At 40.0% G+C, this 20,872-nt stretch overlaps 1 protein-coding gene across 4 annotated transcripts in view; it reads left to right on the forward strand.

Moving 5' to 3' along the window:
• Window positions 1-20,872, forward strand: part of QRICH1 (glutamine rich 1) — a 54,195-nt gene that overhangs the window by 4,467 nt on the left and 28,856 nt on the right. For all 4 annotated transcript variants that reach the window (XM_044253601.1, XM_044253597.1, XM_044253599.1 and 1 more), the window contains one exon: window positions 6,795-7,124. In XM_044253601.1, the coding sequence (XP_044109536.1) occupies window positions 6,816-7,124 (309 nt within the window). In that variant the 5' untranslated portion in view covers window positions 6,795-6,815. The remainder of the gene's footprint in view (window positions 1-6,794; window positions 7,125-20,872) is intronic.

Below are 20,872 nucleotides of genomic sequence, written 5' to 3' on the forward strand. Positions count from 1 at the left end.
GACTCCCAGAAATTGGGAGTATTCAACTATCCCTCCAGCTTCATGTTTTCTTGAAGTATTTTAATTAATCAGTTAATTTACTGTTGCTCACCAAGTCTTTGACCTGGAGCTAATTAAGAATCTTGCTTCTTTGGGGGGGGGTGTGGAGAGTTTCTCCATTTCTCCATTACCAGGGTTCACCCTTGTGCAGCCTTGTGAGCAGCATCTTGAAGAAGTTAACAGTCTTCATTATTATGCAAACTCTGGTGCTTGATGATTTTGTCTTTAATAAGAGTTTTAGGTTTTGAGGGAAAAATCATGCTATGATCAGCCAGAATTGCTTGTGTGTTACTGTGGTGTGTGAAAAGATTAATTTTTAATTATCTTTTTGATTTAATACAAATTGTGGAAAATATAGGAGAGTATTAAACAGGAAGAAATTTAAGTCCTCTGAATCTACCACCAAGGCAGAACTACTGTTAGCAGGTTTTTTGCATTTTTTTCCTTAGGTATATAAACAATATTGGGATATATAAATACAACTGTATCAGTTCCCTTTTCACACATAATTTATTTCTTTGTTAAATTTAAATAAACTATTGAGAGGACAAGGAATCTTCCAGATATTAACATCTTTCTTTTTTTTTGGCTACTGTGTTAGTAGATCTGTAGAACACTCGGTAAATGCTTAGGAGTGGACTTTCTTTATATGAATTTGGTATATGATAACAGTGGCATTTCAAGTCAGTGAACAAAGGAATTTCAGTAATTCAGTAAACGATACAGGGACAAGTTGTTTGCTCTTTGGAAAAAATAAAATTAGACTTTTACTTCACATTATACAAAATAAATTTTAAATGGATCAAAGCATTGTATTAAAAAATTATACTGTTGGGCGCCTGGGTGGCTCAGTGGGTTAAGCCGCTGCCTTCGGCTCAGGTCATGATCCCAGGATCCTGGGGTCGAGTCCCGCATCGGGCTCTCTGCTCAGCAGGGAGCCTGCTTCCTCCTCTCTCTCTTTGCCTGCCTCTCTGCCTGCTTGTGATCTCTCTCTGTCAAATAAATCAATAAAAAAAAATTAATAAAAAAAATAAAAAATTATACTGTTAAGTTAAAAAAACTCTAGGTGAATAATGACCTGATTTTATAGTAGGGAGGGCTTTTTCTGATCACAAAAACAAAGGAAGAAACCGTGGTCACCACTATTGAGAATTTGCTTAATTTTTCTCAGTGTTTTTTTTACTCACTGACTAGTCTAAAATATTTGAATACATTTCTGAAGCCTTCCCTTCGCCCACCCCCTTCTGAGCAGCACTTTTGTGTCAGGTCGATGCTGACTTAGTGTGCTTTCGTTATTGGGATGTGTCAGTCTGGTAGATACTGCCAAGTGAGCAGGTTAAAAAGACAAGAAATGAAACCATGTGTGTTTTAGTCTGTATAAATGGACAGATTGGAATGTTCTTTCAAATTGGCCTTTTTCATTAAATTTTTAAGTTCTCCAAGGGGTGCCTGGCTGGCTCAGTCAGTAAAGCAGGTAGTTCTTGATCCATGGGTTGTGAGTTTGAGCCCCACATTAGGTGTAGGGATTTCTTAAAAATAAAATCTTTTTTTTTTTTTTTTTAAGATTTTATTTATTTATTTATTTGACAGAGAGAGAGAGAGAGAGAGATCACAAGCTGGCAGAGAGATTCATTGGTTCTCAGAGGATTTTGTGGACTTGTACAGACAGAATCAGTGAAGAACCTCCTAGGGGCCTAGTGAAAGAAAAAAACAATGGGAATCCGGACGCCCTGGCTTCTGCTTGAAGCTCCACTGACTATAGTCAGCTCTAAACTTGGAGCACAGCAAAGTGTTTTTATATTTTGTAGTCTAAACTGTTTAAAATACAAAAGGTGTTTTTTATCATAGAATGTTTCATGTATTTTCACAAGGATACAGAAGAATAGAATATCTGTTGAGGAGCCTTTATCAACATTTTCTAAGTTTTATAGCACTTTTCCTACTTCAGGCTGTTGGTGTTTTGTTTTTTAAAGGTTTTATTTATTTATGACAGAGATACCTAGATATAGATACCTAGAGAGGGAACACAGGCACGGGGGAGCTGGAGAGGGAGAAGCAGGCTCCCCATTGAGCCGGGAGTCCCATGCGGGGCTCAATCCCAGGACATTGGGATCATGACCTGAGCTGAAGGAAGACACTTAATGACTGAGCCATCCAGGTGCCCCTGTTTTGTTTTGTTTTAATGAAATCTTGAATGAACTTTGAGACTTTATAGCAGATGCATTTCTAAGCTTTTATTCCTTTCTTTTTAATTTAATTAATGTATTGAGTGGGCTCCACGCCCAGTGTGGGGTCCAACACCAGGCTGAGCTCAAGACCCAGAGATCATGACCTGAGCTGAGATCAAGAGTTGGACAGTTGGGGCGCCTGGGTGGCTCAGTGGGTTAAGTGTCTGTATCTTCAGCTCAGGGTCCTGGGATCGAGCCCATCATCAGGCTCTCTGCACCTGGCGGGGAGCCTCCTTGCCCCTCTCTCTTGCCTGTCTCTCTGCCTACTTGTGATCTCTGTCAAATAAATGGGTGAAATCTTTAAAAAAAAAAAGAGTTGAACACTTAACTGACTGAACCACCCAGGTACTCCTTATTCCATTCTTTCTGAGAACTGAATATCCATCTTATTTTTGCTCTTTGGAATAAATTTATAGTCGGACTAGGGTTTCTTGTAATGATTTATCTTAACATGGTATTCTAGAAATACAGGATTTGCTTGGAGCAAAATGGAACCTTGATTGGAACCTTGATTTAAAAAAAAAAATAATGTCCTAAGTTTAATTCGGTATGAAATGCTGTACTATAAAGTAAGCTATTTATTTATTAGAATTATACTCCCTTCACTAAATGCTTGTCAAAAATAGAGGACACCAGACTTTAATTTCCCTATCTTATATAATGTGAAGTCTGGAGATACTCTGAAATTAATAAGCCTACAACAGATTTAAAGCTATGAAATTGATCATGGCAAAAATAAAAATGTGATTGGCAGGGGTTAGTGAGAGGAAGATGATTTAAATGCCCTAAACTTACCTTTCCTGAAGGACAGATCAGTGTTTAAAATTGGTAGATCAAGAAAGCATACTTATATATTATTTTGTGTTTTTTTTTTTTTTAAGGCAGTTAACAAGTTTGTTAGCTTGACTGTGGTGATTATTTCTTTTTTTTTTTTTTTTTTTTAAAGATTTTATTTATTTATTTGACAGAGAGAGATCACAAGTAGGCAGAGAGGCAGGTAGAGAGAGAGAGAGATGAGGAAGCAGGCTCCCTGCTGAGCAGAGAGCCCGATGTGGGACTCGATCCCAGGACCCTGAGATCATGACCTGAGCTGAAGGCAGCGGCTTAACCCACTGAGCCACCCAGGCGCCCTGTGGTGATTATTTCTTAATGCATAGTTTTATCAACTTACAAATTGTACCCCTTAAATAAATATAAATATATATTTATATTTATTTAATGCTTTGCATTAAATAACACATTAAAAGACAGATGAATGCACATATATTTGATATAGTGTCCTTTTGTAAGATACACAAAGAACTTTTACAAATCAAGTAGCAAAATGCAGAAAACTTTATAAATTGGTAAAAGACTTAGAATGACGTTTTAAAGAACAGGATTTCAAAAAAGGTACTCAACTTTGGGTGCCAGGGTGGCTCAGTCCTTAAGGGGCTACCTTCAGCTCAGGTCATGATCCTGGAATCCTGGTATCCAGTCCTGCTTTGAGCTCCTTGCTCAGCAGGAAGCCTGCTTCTCCCTCTCCCACTTCCCACTTCCCCCTGCTTGTGTTCCTTCTCTCACGGTGTCTCTCTCTGTCAAATAAATAAATAAAATCTTCAAAAAAAAAAAAGGTATTCAGCTTTATTAGTCATCAAAGAAAAGTAAGTTAAACCCTGAATGTGGCACCTACTGTGCTCTGTTAATGAAAAATCAGACATTAATATTAAGTGCTGTTGAGAATGTATAACAGCTATATGTGGGGTTATTTTTAAATTATTTTTCTGTACTATTCAAATATTTTTTCTTAAAAAATAAATGTGTTGGGGCACCTGGGTGGCTCAGTGGGTTAAAGCCTCTGCCTTCGGCTCAGGTCATGATCCCAGGGTCCTGGGATCAAGCCCCGAATCGGGCTCTCTGCTCAGCGGGAAACCTGCTTCTCCCCTGTCTGCCTGCCTCTTAGCCTACTTGTGATCTCTGTCAAATAAATAAATAAAATCTTAAAAAAAAAATTGCTTTGACATAATAGCTATGACTCCAGTACAGACAGTCTTCAGAATTCAAGTAGTCTCTCACTATTTTATGGGAATGCAGCTAATTGTTAAAGAAAATAAATTTGGGGAAATGTAAGTTTCAGTTGACCTCTGCCGTTCTTTTATGATGGAGGTGGACTACTGAAATATGTAATAGCATAGCATAGAAACAGTTAATTTCTGTTCATATATCTCTCCTTTGTCCCTTTTTGAGCTAGAAGGGTAAGTGTGATTAGGTATTTAGAGTCACATGCTGAGAATTTTGTAATGTTGTTGGGTCTATATTATGAGAGCTGCCTTCTTCAGAAGGAAATTCCAGTCATGATGCTCTTATCAGAGGGGAGGTTTGACACATTCTTACCAGTGTGGTGAGTGTTTTGGGGTCACCTACACTGGAATGTCCTTCCCTGAATAGGTAAGAAAAGGATGAGTTGCTTGTCCTTTGTGGTGGTCTTCTCATTTGTGCCATGACATCACTGAGAGCTGAATTTTGAAGTCTCATAGACTTCGAAAGACCTCCTAATTTTCAACTCTGAGAGAAGAAGATATCTGAATGCAGCTGTAGCAGAGAGAAGAGAGAACTGAGCAAGGCAGATGGTCCGAAGAGAAGTGAGAAACGGACAAACGAGTTAAATTTCAGATTAGAGGCTGTCGGCAAAGGCTTTAACCTTGCCCTCACCTGACCTGCACTTGCTGTTCTCTGCACTTTATTGTGCTTGGAGTTTTCCAGAGAAATAGAGGCTCTTGGGAGAGTAGTGGCCTCGGATTTGACTTTAGGCAGGACAAGGTATATGTGTTGTTCTTGTGTGTGTGTGTTTTTTATTTATGGAAAGATATATTTAGAATATATTATATGCATCATTAAAAGAATTACTGTTGGGTCTCTTCTCTTTGAAAGCACCCAAATATAGCTCATGTAGTATATTTACCTTGTCCCACAGAAATGTTGCCAGTGTTAATAACTTAGTAGCAGTAAGAATTATATGTTTTCTTTGGTCTCACACTTGTCCCAGATACATAGGTTCTTTTCCCAAGATACATACTAACTATTTACCAAGAAAAAGGGTAACATTTATGGTTGTAAGTTAGAGATGATACAGGGACAAAGAGCCATAATCCTTCTTTATACATTCAGTTGCAAATCCAACATACATGTACATATATGCATATATGTACCTACTGTGCGTCAGCCATTCAGAGCGTATTGGGACACAGTCTTGTCTGCCAGGAGTTTAGAGTCAAGTGAAAGAGATGAGATGATTACCCATATGCCTTTTATCTGTAACATAAGGCAGAACACCTGGGCAGTGAAAGAGACTGGCATTTCTAGCCTTGATGCCCTTCTAGCCTTTCCTTGATGACCCAGGGAGACAAATCACTTTTTCATTTGCAATTGACAGGGAGCCCTTTTTGGCAAAAAGGTTGACATCGTCTGTGAGACCCTCCTGTCCTGCTGCTGCTTTTGTTCTGGAGGTGGTTCTGATCCAGAGAGGAGGGAACAGTATGAAAGTAGTAGTGGTAGGGCCCTCAGCAGTCCATAGATAGATTGCGTGGTTGTCCCCCAGGTAGTTGAGAATTACTATCTACCCCTGCAGATTCATTCTTAGGGTAAATACCCCAATGAGGAATGTGACAAATTGATATCTGAATCTTGGTAATGACCTAGTAATTTAAAGTGCTATTCAGCTCCCTCCCCCAGCTAATTTTAATACCAGCTAGTACTTATATGGTGCTATCTATGTTGGATTTTCTTCCAAGGACTTTACTTGTGAAGTGTGTTTAATCTTTATGTCAATTCTGTATGATAGATACTGTTTGTCCCCATTTTATATACAAACTAAGATTAACTAACTTGTCCAGGGTTTCAGAGCTAAGGAGAGATCAAGCCGGGATTTGGACCCTGGCAGGCTGGCTCCAAAATCTGTGCTTTTGACCAGTAAACTGTGCTGTAAAAGAAATGTGAGCAATATACGGCAAACAGATTTTTGGTGTTTCTGGTGGCAGATGAAATATAAGTATATACTCCCTTTCTCTAGGGTCTTGCTACAGCTAGATGGCATGTGTATTCTTCACTCTAGGACATCGTTGGTCGCAGAAATTGAACATGTCAGTAGGAATCCCTGCTCCTAACTTCCTTGGTTGTCCTCTCTGTGATGGTCACAGAGTAATTTTGCATGTGACTTTTGTTGTCCAGTGCTTGGCTCTGCAGAGAAGATGGCATTGGCCTAGAACTGGGTGGAGAGTGTGTTTTCAGCCTGTTTCATCCAGTACTGTGACGCATGCCTTTGTTTTTTGTTTTCACTGGGATAGTTTGATTTAAGAAATGTTTATGGGAACAATTTCTAGATACTGTTAACTAAAAAAAGAATAAGGTGGTATAATAACTCTATTTTGGATTCTAGATGTACACAGCTACCCTGAATATTCCACTCTGATGCAAGCATGATTGCTCTGCATTTCAGAATATGAAAACAATAGCATAATTTTGACTTCTGACCATTTATTTTATTTCTAGGAACCCTAAGGACTCTGCAATATGAATAATTCCCTGGAAAACACCATTTCCTTTGAAGAGTACATCCGAGTGAAGGCGCGGTCTGTCCCGCAACACAGGATGAAGGAATTTCTGGACTCACTAGCCTCTAAAGGGCCGGAAGCCCTTCAGGAGTTCCAGCAGACAGCTACCACTACCATGGTGTACCAACAGGGTGGGAACTGCATTTATACAGACAGCACCGAAGTGGCTGGGTCTTTGCTTGAACTTGCCTGTCCAGTCACCACCAGTGTTCAACCACAAACCCAACAAGAACAGCAGATTCAGGTTCAACAACCACAGCAGGTTCAGGTAAAAGGGAGATGTTGAGGTGCATCCTGTTTAATAGATTTTATTTGCCATCCGGGTTTTGGTTAGTAGGAACATCACATCACAAATGTCCAGGGTTATTTTTCTAAGGGGAGTACTCTGGTTTTTTAAAACACATTTTATTTAACACAAAGGCTTTCATAGTTAGTATAGACTAAAAGTGTTTGCAACTACCATAAACTAAAAAGATTGCAGATACTTGCCATTTGCTTTGGAGAATTGAACAGTATGGGAATGAGTGGTCTTCTGGGACTGGGTTTGGTTGTGATATATCTGTGTGTAATGGAAGGCTCTCTTTTATCTGTGTCACCCTGAACAGATCAAGAGCAGAGGAGGGGTTCATCTTACCTCATTATTTAAAGCATGACATTTGGAAGTTATTTTAAAAGGATATAATATATTTTAGTGATCTTCATTTATTTTTATTGTTCCCTGACTTAGGTCCCTTGTAGATTTCTAGGTCTGCATTTACTATTTGTAATCCTCAGGAAATAATGCTAATTGTAATAAGCTTACAGAAAGAGAATAAGCTTCATACATTTGCTGAGAAGGTCAAAGTGCCTCTTTAGGGCTTCCTCATCTGAGACTAACAGTATGCTCTTTTTACAAATACTGCTTTCTTGCCCCTGTCTATTGTGATTCTATTTCATTTTGTCTCAATGTTTTTTACATCAAGAGAATTGGAAAGGGTAGAACTTGATGGAGGGGCAAGGACTGTAGAGAGGTATGTTTGATAAGATAGAAAGACTGGCCTCTTTGCTCCTTAGGAATGCAGGCAGATATATTGGAAGGATCTGGGCTCTGGAGTTGCATTCCTGGGTTTAAGTCTGGCTTGACCTCCTATTTGTTGACATGATTTAAATCTTTTTGGCCCTAGATTTTTCATCTGTTAAATAGGGATAATATATTTAGTGATACTGAATGAGATAATAAACAAGAAAACATCTGGCACGTGGAGGAATGCAGTGTTGTTTTTTCATTTTTGGGTGGTTTTTTTTTTATTATTTTTTTTTAAGATTTTATTTATTATTCAACAGAGAGAGTGTGCACAAGCAGGGGGAGCTGCAGGCAGAAGGAGAGGGAGCCGCTGGCTTCCTGCTGAGCAAGGAGTCGGATACAGGGTTTGATCCCAGGACCCTGGGATCATGACCTGAGCTGAAAGCAGACCCTTAACGACTAAGCCACCCAGGCACCTACCTCTGTTTTTTCCATTCTTTGTAATTTGTATAGGAAAGGTAGACTGATTTTTTGGTTCAAGAAATTCTGTTACTTAAACTGTGGACTTCATTTTTCAAAAAGTTAAAATGGTTTGGGATATGGCCTCTGACTAGTCTGTAGAGCATGCAGTGTGACTCTTGATCTTGGGGTCTTGAGTTCAGACCCATGCTGGGTATAGAGCTCACTTTAAAAAAATAAAAGGGAAAAAAATGGCTTGAGATTTGAGTCTAAAATGTTTAAGATGGCAAATTGAGGTCACCTATTAACATCATCATCTTTCCTTAAAACCTCTGTAAATAAAAGAAGGAACGTAAATATAATGATAAATCCATGAGATACAAGCACTGAGCATGGAGCTTGCTTAAGATCTCTTTCTGTCCCTCTGACGCTTCCACCACTTGAGCGCTCTCTCTCTCACTTAAAAATAAAAACAAAGGGGTGCCTGGGTGGCTCAGTGGGTTAAGCCTCTGCCTTCGGTTCAGATCATGATCTCAGGGTCCTGGAATTGAGCCCCCGCATCCGGCCTTCTGCTCAGCAGGAAGCCTGCTTACCCTCCTCTCTCTCTCTGCCTGCATCTCTGTCTACTTGTGATCTCTGTCTGTCAAATAAATAAATAAAATCTTAAAAAAAAAAATTAAACTTTTTTTTTTTTTTAAGTTTTTATTTATTATTTGAGAGAGAGAGAGCAAGAGAGGAGGGAGGTCAGCAGGAGAAGCAGACTCCCTGTGAAGCAGGGAGCCCATTGTGGGACTCGATCCCAGGACTCCAGGATCATGACCTGAGCCGAAGGCAGTCACTTAACTGACTGAGCCACAGAGGCACCCAAAGCAAAAAACTCTTACGGCAAATCTATTTTCATTAATAACTGGCTTAAGCCAGAGGGATTTAATTTTTCTAAAATTTTCTAAAATATTTCTAAAAGTTGACTTTGTAGATTTAATTTAAATAAAGATTAAATTGATATTGTTACTTACAAAAATTGATACTGTTAATCTAAAGTTACCAAAATCATAAGCTAGACAGTATTAATAAAAATACGACTGAAAATACAACTTTATATAAGACTTTGAAAAAAAAATTTTTTTCTGAGTGACATCAGAGTCAAATATATGCCTTGCAGTTATAAAATTATTATGCAGGGGTGCCTGGGTGGCTGAGTTGGTTAAGTGTCCAACTCTTGATTTCAGGTCAGATTTTTTTTTAAGATTTTATTTATTTATTTGACAGAGAGAGATCACAAGTAGGCAGAGAGGCAGGCAGAGAGAGAGAGAGGGAAGCAGGCTCCCTGCTGAGCGGAGAGCCCGATATGGGACTTGATCCCAGGACCCTGAGATCATGACCTGAGCCGAAGGCAGCGGCTTAACCCACTGAGCCACCCAGGCGCCCCTCAGGTCAGATCTTGATCTTGGGGTTGTGAGCTCAAGCTCAGCTTAAACACCCAGCTCCATGCCCACTTAAAAGAAAAAAACCTGGAGTTACTATACACACATGTTGGTTTCTTGGTCTCTTTTATTGGTCTATCTATACTTAGTTTAAAAGGATAATTTTTTAAAATTAAAAATAGCGCATGAGGCATAGGGGAGGTAAGTCCTGTATTAGCAGATACTGTTTGCACCCAAGCTGCTCTGACTGGAGTCTGTGCTTCTGCATAGTGCTGCTGATACACGAAGAACTCCCAAGAAAGTAGAAAAAATAACCTAGTAAAAAAATGAACAAAGGATATAGTAGTTTGTGAAAGAAGAAATACATGTGATCATATGCATATCAGAAGATGTTTCATACTACTGGTAATTATGGAGGTCTAAATTTTGAAAGTGAAATATATTTCATTTAATAGATAGGAAAACATTTATAAAGATTTTATCCAGGACAGCAAGGATATGGAGAGGATAAATTAGTGTAACTCTGGGGGCGCATAGGTGGCTCAGTCAGTTAAGCATCTGCCTTGGGCGTAGATCATGATCCTAGGGTCCTGGAATTGAGCCCTGCGTTTGGCTCCCTGCTCAGGGGAGAGGCTGCTTCTCCCTCTCCCTCTGCTGCTTTTGCTCTCTCCATTACTCACTCTTTCTCTCAAATGAATAAATCTTTTTTTAAACAATGCAAAAAAAAATTAGTGTAACTTCTTGGAAGTGGTTTTGGTAATACTTGTCAAATGCTTAAGTGTGCATACCTTTGACCTTGCATTTGTGTTCACAGGTATATATGTATATGGGGATATTCACTGCTGCACTCATTATAGTAGTAACACTAGAAACAAGTCGCTCAGTAAGAGAAATGGCAAATAATGGCACTGGTACAATTGTAGTATATTGTCCTATGTAGCCAGAAGAACGAGGTAGATCTACATGTGTTTTGTTTTTTGTTTTTTTTTTGTTTTTGTTTTTTTTTTAAAGATTTTATTTATTTGTTAGAGAGAGAGAGAGAGAGAGTAAGCACAGGCAGACAGAGTGGCAGGCTAGAGGCAGAGGGAGAAGCAGGCTCCCTGCTGAGCAAGGAGCCCGATGTGGGACTCGATCCCAGGATGCTGGGATCATGACCTGAGCCGAAGGCAGCTGCTTAACCAGCTGAGCCAACCAGGCGTCCCAGATCTACATGTTTTGACAGGGTAGGATGTTTAGCAGATTGCTGAGGGTCAAAACCAGTTTAGTATCACTTTTTTTAACATGCAGAATGTAGTAGTTCTTGAACAATAGAAGTAAAGTTCAAAACAGTAATTAGGCTTGGGAGTGGGGTGCTAAGGAGAAGAGCTCAATTTTTATTTGTTTATTTATTTTTAACTGGGCTCCATGCTGGGGTTGAATTTTACTTTAATTTATCTTTTTAAAATTTTTTTATTAACATATAATGTATTATTAGCCCCAGGGGTACAGGTCTGTGAATTGCTAGTTTACACACTAAACAGTACTCACCATAGCACATACCCTCCTCCCCAATGTCCATAACCCAACCACAAATGTTGGGTTATATGCATAACCCAACCACCCTCTCCTTACCTCCGCAGCCCCAGTAATCCTCAGTTTGTTTTGTGAGATTAAGAGTCTCTTATGGTTTGTCTCCCTCCCAATCCCATCTTATTTCATTTTTTTCCTTCCCTACCCAGCAAACCCCCCACATTGCCTCTCAAATTCTACATATCAGGGAGATTATATGATAATTGTCTTTCTCTGATTGACTTCCTTTGCTCAGCACGATACCCTCTAGTTCCATCCATGTCATTGCAAATGGTAAAATTTCATTTCTTTTGATGGCTGCATAGTATTCCATTGTATATATTGAACACATCTTCTTTATCCATTCATCTGTTGATGGACATCTAGGTTCTTTCCATAGTTTGGCTATTGTGGTTATTGCTGCTATAAATAAACATTAGGGTACACGTGCCCCTTCGGATCACTACATTTTTATTTTTAGGGTAAATACCCAGTAGTGTGATTGCTGGGTCGTAGGGCAGCTCTACTTCAAGTTTTTGAGGAACCTCCGTGCTGCCTTTCAGAGTGGTCACACCAGCTTGCATTCCCACCAACAGTGTAGGAGAGTTCCCCTTTCTCTGCATCCTCACCATCATCTGTCGTTTCCTGACTTACTAATTTTAGCCATTCTGACTGGTGTGAGGTGGTATCTCATTGTGGTTTTGATTTGTATTTTTTGTATTTCCCTGATGCCGAGTGATGTAGAGCACTTTCACGTGTGTCTGTTGGCCATTTGGATGTCTTCTTTGCAGAAATGTCTGTTCATGTCCTCTGCCCATTTCTTGATTGGGTTATTTGTTCTTTGGGTGTTGAGTTGGATAAGTTCTTCATAGATTTTGGGTACTAGCCTTTTATCTGATGTGTTTGCAAATATCTTCTCCCATTCTGTCTGTTGTCTTTTGGTTTTGTTGACTGTTTCCTTTGTTGTGTAAAAGCTTTTGATCTTGATGAAGTCCCAGTTCATTTTTGCCCTTGCTTCCCTTACCTTTGGTGATGTTCCTAGGAAGAAGTTGCTGCAGCTGAGGCGGAAGAGGTTGCTGCCGGTGTTCTCCTCAAGGATTTTGATGGATTCCTTTCTCACATTGAGGTCCTTCATCCATTTTGGGTCTATTTTCATGTGTGGTGTAAGAAAATGGTCCAGTTTCATTCTTCTGCATGTGGCTGTCCCATTTTCCCAACATCATTTGTTGAAGAGACTGTCTTTTTTCCATTGGACATTCTTTCTTGCTTTGTCGGAGATTAGTTGACCATAGAGTAGAGGGTCTTTTTCTGGGTTCTCTATTCTGTTCCACTGGTCTGTGTGTCTGTTTTTGTGCCAGTACCATACTGTCTTGATGATGACAGCTTTGTAATAGAGCTTGAAGTCTAGAATTGTGATGCCACCAACTTTGGCTTTCTTTTTCAACATTCCTCTAGCTATTCGAGGTCTTTTCTGATTCCATATAAATTTTAGGATTATTTGTTCCATTTCTTTGAAAAAAATTGATGGTATTTTGATAGTGATTGCATTAAATGTGTAGATTGCTTTAGGTAGCATAAACATTTTCACAATATTTGTTCTTCCAATCCCTGAGCATGGAATGTTTTTTCATTTCTTTGTGTCTTACTCAATTTCTTTCATGTATACTTTATAGTTTTCTGAGTACAGATTCTTTTCCTCTTTGGTTAGGTTTATTCCTAGGTATCTTATGGTTTTGGGTGCAATTGTAAATGGGATTGACTCCTTAATTACTCTTTCTTCTGTCTTGTTGGTGTAGAGAAATGCAACTGATTTCTGTGCATTGATTTTATATCCTGACACTTTACTGAATTCTTGTACAAGTTCTAGCAGATTTGGAGTTGAGTCTTTTGGGTTTTCCACATAAAGTTTCATATCATCTGCAGAGAGTGATAGTTTGACTTCTTTGCCGATTTGGATGCCTTAATTTCTTTTTGTTGTCTGATGGCTGAGGCTAGGACTTCTAGTACTATGTCGAATAGCAGTGATGATAACGGACATCCCTGCAATGTTCCTGACCTTAGCGGAAAAGCTCTCAGTTTTTCTCCATTGAGAATGATATTTGCTGTGGGTTTTTCATAGATGGTTTTGATGACATTGAATGGGCTTGAATTTTTAAGTAAACACAAGAGGCGCCTGAATGACTCAGTCAGGTGAGCATCTGACTCTTGGTTTGGACTCAGGTTGTTGTCTTTGGTTTGTGGGATCAAGCTCTGCACTGGGCTCCCTGCTTAGTATGTGCTAAGTTCATGTGCTCTTTCTCTAAAAATAAATAAATCTTAAAAAAAAAAAAAAACACAAAAAAAACACAACTAATTTTGCAATGAAAGAAAAGTGCTGTTTGGGAATATTTTGCTTTGAACTTGTAGGTATGGGGCAGTGTTTTTGTTTTAAGATTTTATTTATTTGAGAAAGAGAGAGGCCACGAGAGAGGGAATCCAAGCAGGGAGTGGGAGAGGGAGAAGCAGGCTTCCCACTGAACAGGGAGCCTGGTGCAGGGGTTGATCCCAGAACCCTGGGATCTTCACCTGAGGTAAAGGCAGACGCTTAATGATTGAGCCACCCAGACGTCCCAGGACAATGATTCTTAATCTTTTCTTCCCTTTGAGACATCTTATGTCTCTATGGATAAAGCCCTTTGCTCTAGATGCTAGACCGAAAGCTCCCTGATTTGTGGAGTATAACATTATATCTGGAAGGAGAGAGATGGTTACATAAGAAAAATCTTACCATATAGTGATGAATGCAGAGGAGTGAAACAAAAGCAGGTGGGGGGATCAGGATAAGCTCAGTGTGCTCTTAACATTGAGTTAAGACCAAAGTGTTGGCAGATGAACCATGGTGGTTATCTGAGGAAAGAGCATTCCACATCAGAAAGCCCTACGGTGAGAGCCTACTTATTTTTTTTAAATGGCAGAAAGACAGGGGTGCCTAGGTAGCTCAGTTAGTTAAATGATTTCAGCTCAGGTCTTGAACTCAGGGTCATGAATTGGAGCCCCATGTTGGGCTCCACACTGGGTGTGGAGTGTACTTTTAAAAAAGGGCAAAAAGGTGGGTCTAACTAGAGTGCATTGAATGACTGGATAAGGCTAGAGGGGTGACATATGTACGTACTGTCATGTACGTCTAAACAGACCTGCCTTCTCAATTCACATGGTTAAAAGACTCTTTGCCCCATGGTACAGTTGACTCTTGAACAATGTGGGGTTAGGGGTGTTGGCTCCCTGCACAGCTGCAAATCTTCATGTAATTTTTTAAAAGATTTTTATTTATTTATTTGTCAGAGAGAGTGCACAAGCAGGGTTTGCTGCAGGCAAAGGGAAAAGCAGGCTCCCTGTTCAGCAGGGAGCCGGATGTAGGACTTGATTCCAGGACCCTGGGATCATGACCTGAGCCAAGGGCAGCCACTTAACCGACTAAGCCACCTTTGTCCCTCTTGTAATTTTTGACTCCCCAAAAACTTAATAGCCTACTGTTGACTGGAAGTCTTACTGACAACATTAGCAGTCAGTTAACAAATATTTTGTATGTTACATGTGTTATATACTGTATTCTCATAATCTAAACAAAAGAAAATGTTAAATCATAAGGAAGAAAAAATACATTTTCCTTTTTTAAAAATTTTATTTGAGAGAGAGTATGCATGCGCATGTGAGGGTGTGGGGGGCAGAGGTCGAGAATCTCAAGCAGAGTCCACAGAGCCTGATGTAGGGCAGGGCTCAGTGTCATGACCCATGAGATCATGACCCATGAGATCATGACATTTAACCAACTGAGCTACCTAGGTACCCCAAGAAAATACATATTCAGTACTCTGCTGCATCTATCAGAAAAAACCTGCATATAAGTGGACCCATGCAGTTCAACACAAGTTGTTAAAGGGTCAGCTGTATTGTGTCTCAGTGTCTTAACCTAACCCCCCCTTTTTTTCTTAAGATTTTATTTATTTGAAAGAGAATAAGAAGAGAGAGGAAGGGGGGGAGTTGTGAGTAGAGGAGAAGCAGACTCCTTGCTGAGCAGGAAGCCTGATGCCAGACTCAATCCGGGGACTCCAGGACCATGACCTGAGCTGAAGGCAGTTGCTTAACCAGCTGAGCCACCCAAGCACCCCTCAATCTAACTCTTTTTTAATAAGAATTAAAAATTATTTCTGTATTACTGTTATTTAAAATTTCAGAACGATTTACTGTCTTGAGAACCTAGGCTGTTTTCTAAATTGCTTTTTTTTTTAATTATGGAAAAATTAGATTGCTTTTTATTTATTTATTTTTTTAAAAAAGATTTTATATATTTATTTGACAGAGAGAAATCACAAGTAGATGGAGAGGCAGGCAGAGAGAGAAGGAAGCAGGCTCCCGGCTGAGCAGAGAGCCCGATGCGGGACTTGATCCCAGGACCTTGAGATCATGACCTGAGCTGAAGGCAGCGACTTAACCCACTGAGCCACCCAGGTGCCCCTAGATTGCTTTTTAAAAACCATGTGTTAACCACCTTAGAGAGTTTCCTCTGTCAGACTTCCGCATCCATCCAGCCTAGAAGCAGCACAGACATTGTTAGTTTTGACACAGTAATTACATCCTTAGAACAGTTTTAGTGAATTGGTGGGAGACAAAGGTACATGTTAAAGGTTAATCACAGAAGTAGCCATCTGAATAAGCTTCACTGTGTTCCTTTACTCTCTACTACTAACACAGTCACACTTCAGGCCACCAAATGTGTGGGGTTTTTTCCCACATTGACCAATTCTCTGACATCAGCTAGCTGTCCTACAATTCAGTTGACACTGTCTACTTGGAATTAGTGTCAGGTCCCACAGGTTAAGGGATCCGTCCCACAAGACTGCCCTCCAGCTCATATACCAGTCAGGTCCTAGGATATCATCTGTACTTCTGATTGACTAGCTATCAGTTGGGGTTCTTACTACCCCTCCTTAGGTTTCATAATTTGTTGGAACAACTCATAGAACTCAGGAAAACACATTTGTTGGTATATTACGTAATAAATGATATGATAGAAGATAAAAATGAATAGCCAGATAAAGATATATAGGAGCCTCTGTCCATATGGAACTGGGGTACACCACATTCCTGGCATGTTCACCAACAAAATCAGTTCCCTGAACCCCATACTTCTGGGATTTTTATGGAGGCTATATCCCATAGGTACAATCCATTAGTATCTCAATTTCTGTCTTTCTTCTCCAGAGAATGGAGTGTGGGGCTGAAAGTATCAAGCTTCTAATCATGGCTTGGTCTTTCTGGTGACCAGCCTCTGTCGAGGAGCCCACCAAGAGTTGCCTCAATAGAACACAAGATGGATCTAGCATTTTTATCACCACTTACAAACTTATAAAGGTTTTAGGAGCTCTGGCCAGGAGCCAGAGGAAATAAAATACATATTTTTTTTATTATACCACAGTATCATTCATTTAGGTAAGATACGGAGGCAACTTCTAAGGACAAAAACAAAAGCTGTCATATAAATGCCTTGATAGTGTGTATAGTACTAGGAAAGGTCCAGGTTTTCTGTTCCTGGTTGGTTAGCCTGAGCTGGATAAAGGGGATTCATTTGGAACTTCTCTTTCAAGAACCCTCTTGAGTTGGGTGCTTCCTAAAGCATCCACATGGAGTTAGATGCATGTGCTAGAAAGAAGGCCTTCTTTTTTCTTTCTTTTTTTTTTTTTCTTTTTAAAGATTTTATTTATTTGACACAAAGAAAGAGAGAGAGAGATCACAAGTAGGCAGAGAGGGAGGCAGAGAGAGAGAGACGCGGGCTCCCTGCCGAGCAGAGACCCTGAGATCATGACCTGAGCCAAAGGCAGAGGCTTAACCTACTGAGCCACCAGGCACCCCAAAAGAAGGCCTTCTGATGGTGAATCCCAGGGTTTGGGTTTCATTTCGCATCCATGAAATTGCTTGTTCTTCTACCCTTTTACAGGGTAGGAACTGAGGCTTCACACAGGGCTGTTTGGTCAGTCTGGCTGCACTAAGTGAAGGGTACTTTGGGAAAGGGGACCTCTCATCACTTGCTCCTTTTGCAACTCTTCATTTGTTATTTCAACTCTTGTCCCTCTTCCTCTTTTTCTTCTTGCTGTTGTACGTCCCCTCCATGCTGGATGGTTCGTAACCCCTCATCATAGTGTGGAATTACCGAGAATGACAAAGAGTTAATCAAAAGCCAGACTTGGCTCCAAGACAAACAGGATTCTGGTCTGTCTCTGCAACTTTAGATACGTCATCTTAAGCAAGTGATTTAAACACAGAGTCCATTTACTTATCTACATCATGAAAATAAAAGAATTTATGTTGTAGTTACTTTGAGGGTTATATAAAATATTAAGTCCTAAACACATTCCCTGGCACATAGTAATCCTTTAATAAATAAATAATAGCTGCTGTTTTTTCTTCTTCCTCTTCTCATTAGTGCCATTCCTACCTTGGGCCTCAGTCGCTTTTCAGATATTTTAAAAGTACCCAAACATTTATTCCCACACTGTTGGTAGTGCCATTTTACCCGTTTTTTTTTCTTTTCCTTTTTTTTTTAAGTAGGTAGGCTCCACACCCAGCATGGAGCCCAATATGGGGCTTGAACTCAAGACCGTGAAATCAAGACCTGAACTGAGATCAAGAGTCAGATGCTTAACCAACTAAGCTACTCAGACGCCCCATTCTTTTTTTCTTCAATACATAAACTTAACAGATGCAATTCAGATCTCTAGTAACTCCCCTGAATATCCTCCTCTCCCAGAGTAAATGCTATTTTAAGGTTTTTAGCTTGGTGTGATATTTTCTGTATCCATCTGGGTATTGATTTTTAGTTATAAATATTAGACATTCCCCCTCATCCCCCTTTTTTATTCAGAAAGAAAATGACTAAAGGATAGTAGTTAGCTCAAGGAATTGGTGGGAGGGCTGGAGAATGGGTCTTGGAGATTGCAGCCAGGCACAGGACTCAGGTCACATTGCTGGCCTGCTCTGGCAGAGACTTTCTGCCACACCCCTGGGCACAGGTCCTTGCTCTACCACAGTCTCATTGGGATCTATGCCATCCTGCTCCATTTCTGCCATATTCCTCCACTCTCACCAGAAAATGGAGGTTGTGGTTCTTGCTGCCTCATGTTGCTCCCTTCTGAGTCCAAATTTCATGCGGTGTGTCTAATTTGGGAAGCTTTGGTCACATGCCCGCACTAGCTGCAGGAGAGGTTCGGAGAATGAGTCTGGCTTCTGCCTTAGAGAGGCAGCGCTCGTTTTATGATGTATTCTGCAAACATGGGTGTGCAGCCAAAAACGGGACTGCAGTCAGCTCCTCCCTCACTGGCACATTGTGGGCCGATTGGGATCCTGATCATCACTTGGATCAGTGAACCACGTATTATTCCTTTTCCTGGCTCTTCATGTCCAGCCTTTTACTCAAATTTAAATCTCTTCCCTTACCGTATTTCTAAGTTCATTCGTATAAGAGTTTGGTAAATGTTTAATACGTGAGTAGAGACTTTACCATTTTCAGAAGAGTGTTAGTTGAATAGGAATTCTACCAGGGTCCCTAAATTTTTGCTAGACTAGTTGTTAAAAGGTGCAGGTAGGTTCCTGCGTGTGTGATTCCTTACCTAGTGGGGTGTTCTTCTACCATGTTGAGCACTGTCCTCAACCATCCCTCCTCAGTGAGACTCAGAACATGAAATGGAACGTGAGCTACATGAGTTTCCTAGTACTGTTTTTTAAAGGGGACAAAAGAAAGGTGAAATTGATTTTTTAATTACATTTTATTTAATCTAATACTTCAACATGTAATCAGTATAATATTAAAAACCATTTTCCCCTTTTTTGGTACAAATCCTTGAAATCTGGTTATGTTTTGAACTTGTAGCACGCTATAGTTTGAACATTACAGGTGATGGCCAACTATAGGTAGAGGATATTGGACCAGCACAGCTTCAGAGGAATGTGAGGGGAGAATTGTTTACTCTATCCTGTGGAAATAAAGTAATTTTAAAAGTTGTTTATGAGGCAGAATGTGGAAATTGACCCTAAACGTTCAGTTTATTTTCTTATTTATTTATTTAAAGATTTATTTATTCATTCTGGGGGGGTTGCTGAGGGAGTGAGAGTCTCAAGCCGATTCTGCACTGAGCAGAACACCACATGGGGCTTGATCTCATGACCCTGAGATCATGACCTGGCCTGACAATAAGAGTCAGCCACTTAATTGACTTGACTGTGCCCCCAGGTGCCCCTTTTCTCCTTTAAATGAAATACTGATTTTATTTTACACTTTACCCAGAAGAAGAAAAAAAAAATCCAAGAAGTGGTACTAGATACGTTTTTTTGGTTTTGTTTGAGTTTCAGTGATTGGAAGAAAAGATTCCTAATATTGGTAGTACATGTGTTACTTCATGGTTTCTCATTGTTCCTTAGTTGGAATACTTAGTCCTTATGTGTTGAGCTTTGAATTACTTAGGTTATGAATGACACTGAGGAAAAAGGAAAAGATTTTCCATCTGCAAACTAATTAAGAATGTTGACAAGTCAGGGCCAATAAAACTTCTAGACTAGTGGTTATCCAGGTGAGTAGAATCACCTGGAGAGGTTTTGTTTTAAGATACTTATTTTAGAAAGAGAGAGGCTCATGGAGGGCAGAAGGAGAGAGAGAGTCCTGAAGCACACTCCGTGAGCACAGAGCCCAACACGGGTCATCTCTGCCACTCCCCCCGCCGATATCAAAACCTGAGCAGAAACCAGGAGTCATCTGCTTAACCATCCTAGCCATCCAGATGCCCCTCACCTGGAGAGTTTCTTAAAATGAAAAATGGCTAGGGCACCTGGGTGGCTCATCCTGGCTTCATGCTCAGTGGGGAGTCTGCTTGAGAGTCTCTGCCCCTCCCCCAACTCCTGCTCTTACGTGCACTCTCCCGAAGGCCCGCGCTGTCAAATAAGTCTTAAAAAAGGAGAGAATGGCTGCTTCCCTCACCCCATGCCCTGAATTCTGATTTAGTGTAGGTAGGACTGGGGTCACTTCTAAATGTTTGCATTTTTCCCCAATTTTATTGAGATCATATAGCATGTATAAGTTTAAGGTATACACCTTAATGATTTGACTTACATATCATGAAATGATTACCACAATAAAAGTTTGGTTAACTTCTGTCACCTCATATAGATTAAAAAAGGTTAAGAAAAAGGAAGTTTTTCCCTTCGTGATGTAAGCTCTTAGGATTCACTCTCCTAACAACTTTTCTCTATACCATGCAGCCATATTAGCTACAGTCATCCTGTTGTACATTATCTCCCTAGCACTTCTGTATCTTACAGCTCTGAGTTAATACCTTTTGACCACATTCATCCTGTTCTTCCTCCTCCCTGTGCCCACTTTTAGTAGTCATAAATTGATCTCTTTATCTATGAGTTTCTTTTTAGCTTCCATATATGTGAAATCATGTAGTATTTGTTTTTCTCTGACTTACTGGCATAAAGCCATCAATGTCCATCTGTTTCACAAAGGTCAGAATTTCTTCATCCGTTGGCAGACACTCAACCATTTTCCTGTCT

This window comes from Neovison vison, chromosome 6 (genome assembly GCF_020171115.1).
Source record: "Neovison vison isolate M4711 chromosome 6, ASM_NN_V1, whole genome shotgun sequence".
Classification (NCBI taxonomy): Eukaryota; Metazoa; Chordata; class Mammalia; order Carnivora; family Mustelidae; genus Neogale; species Neogale vison.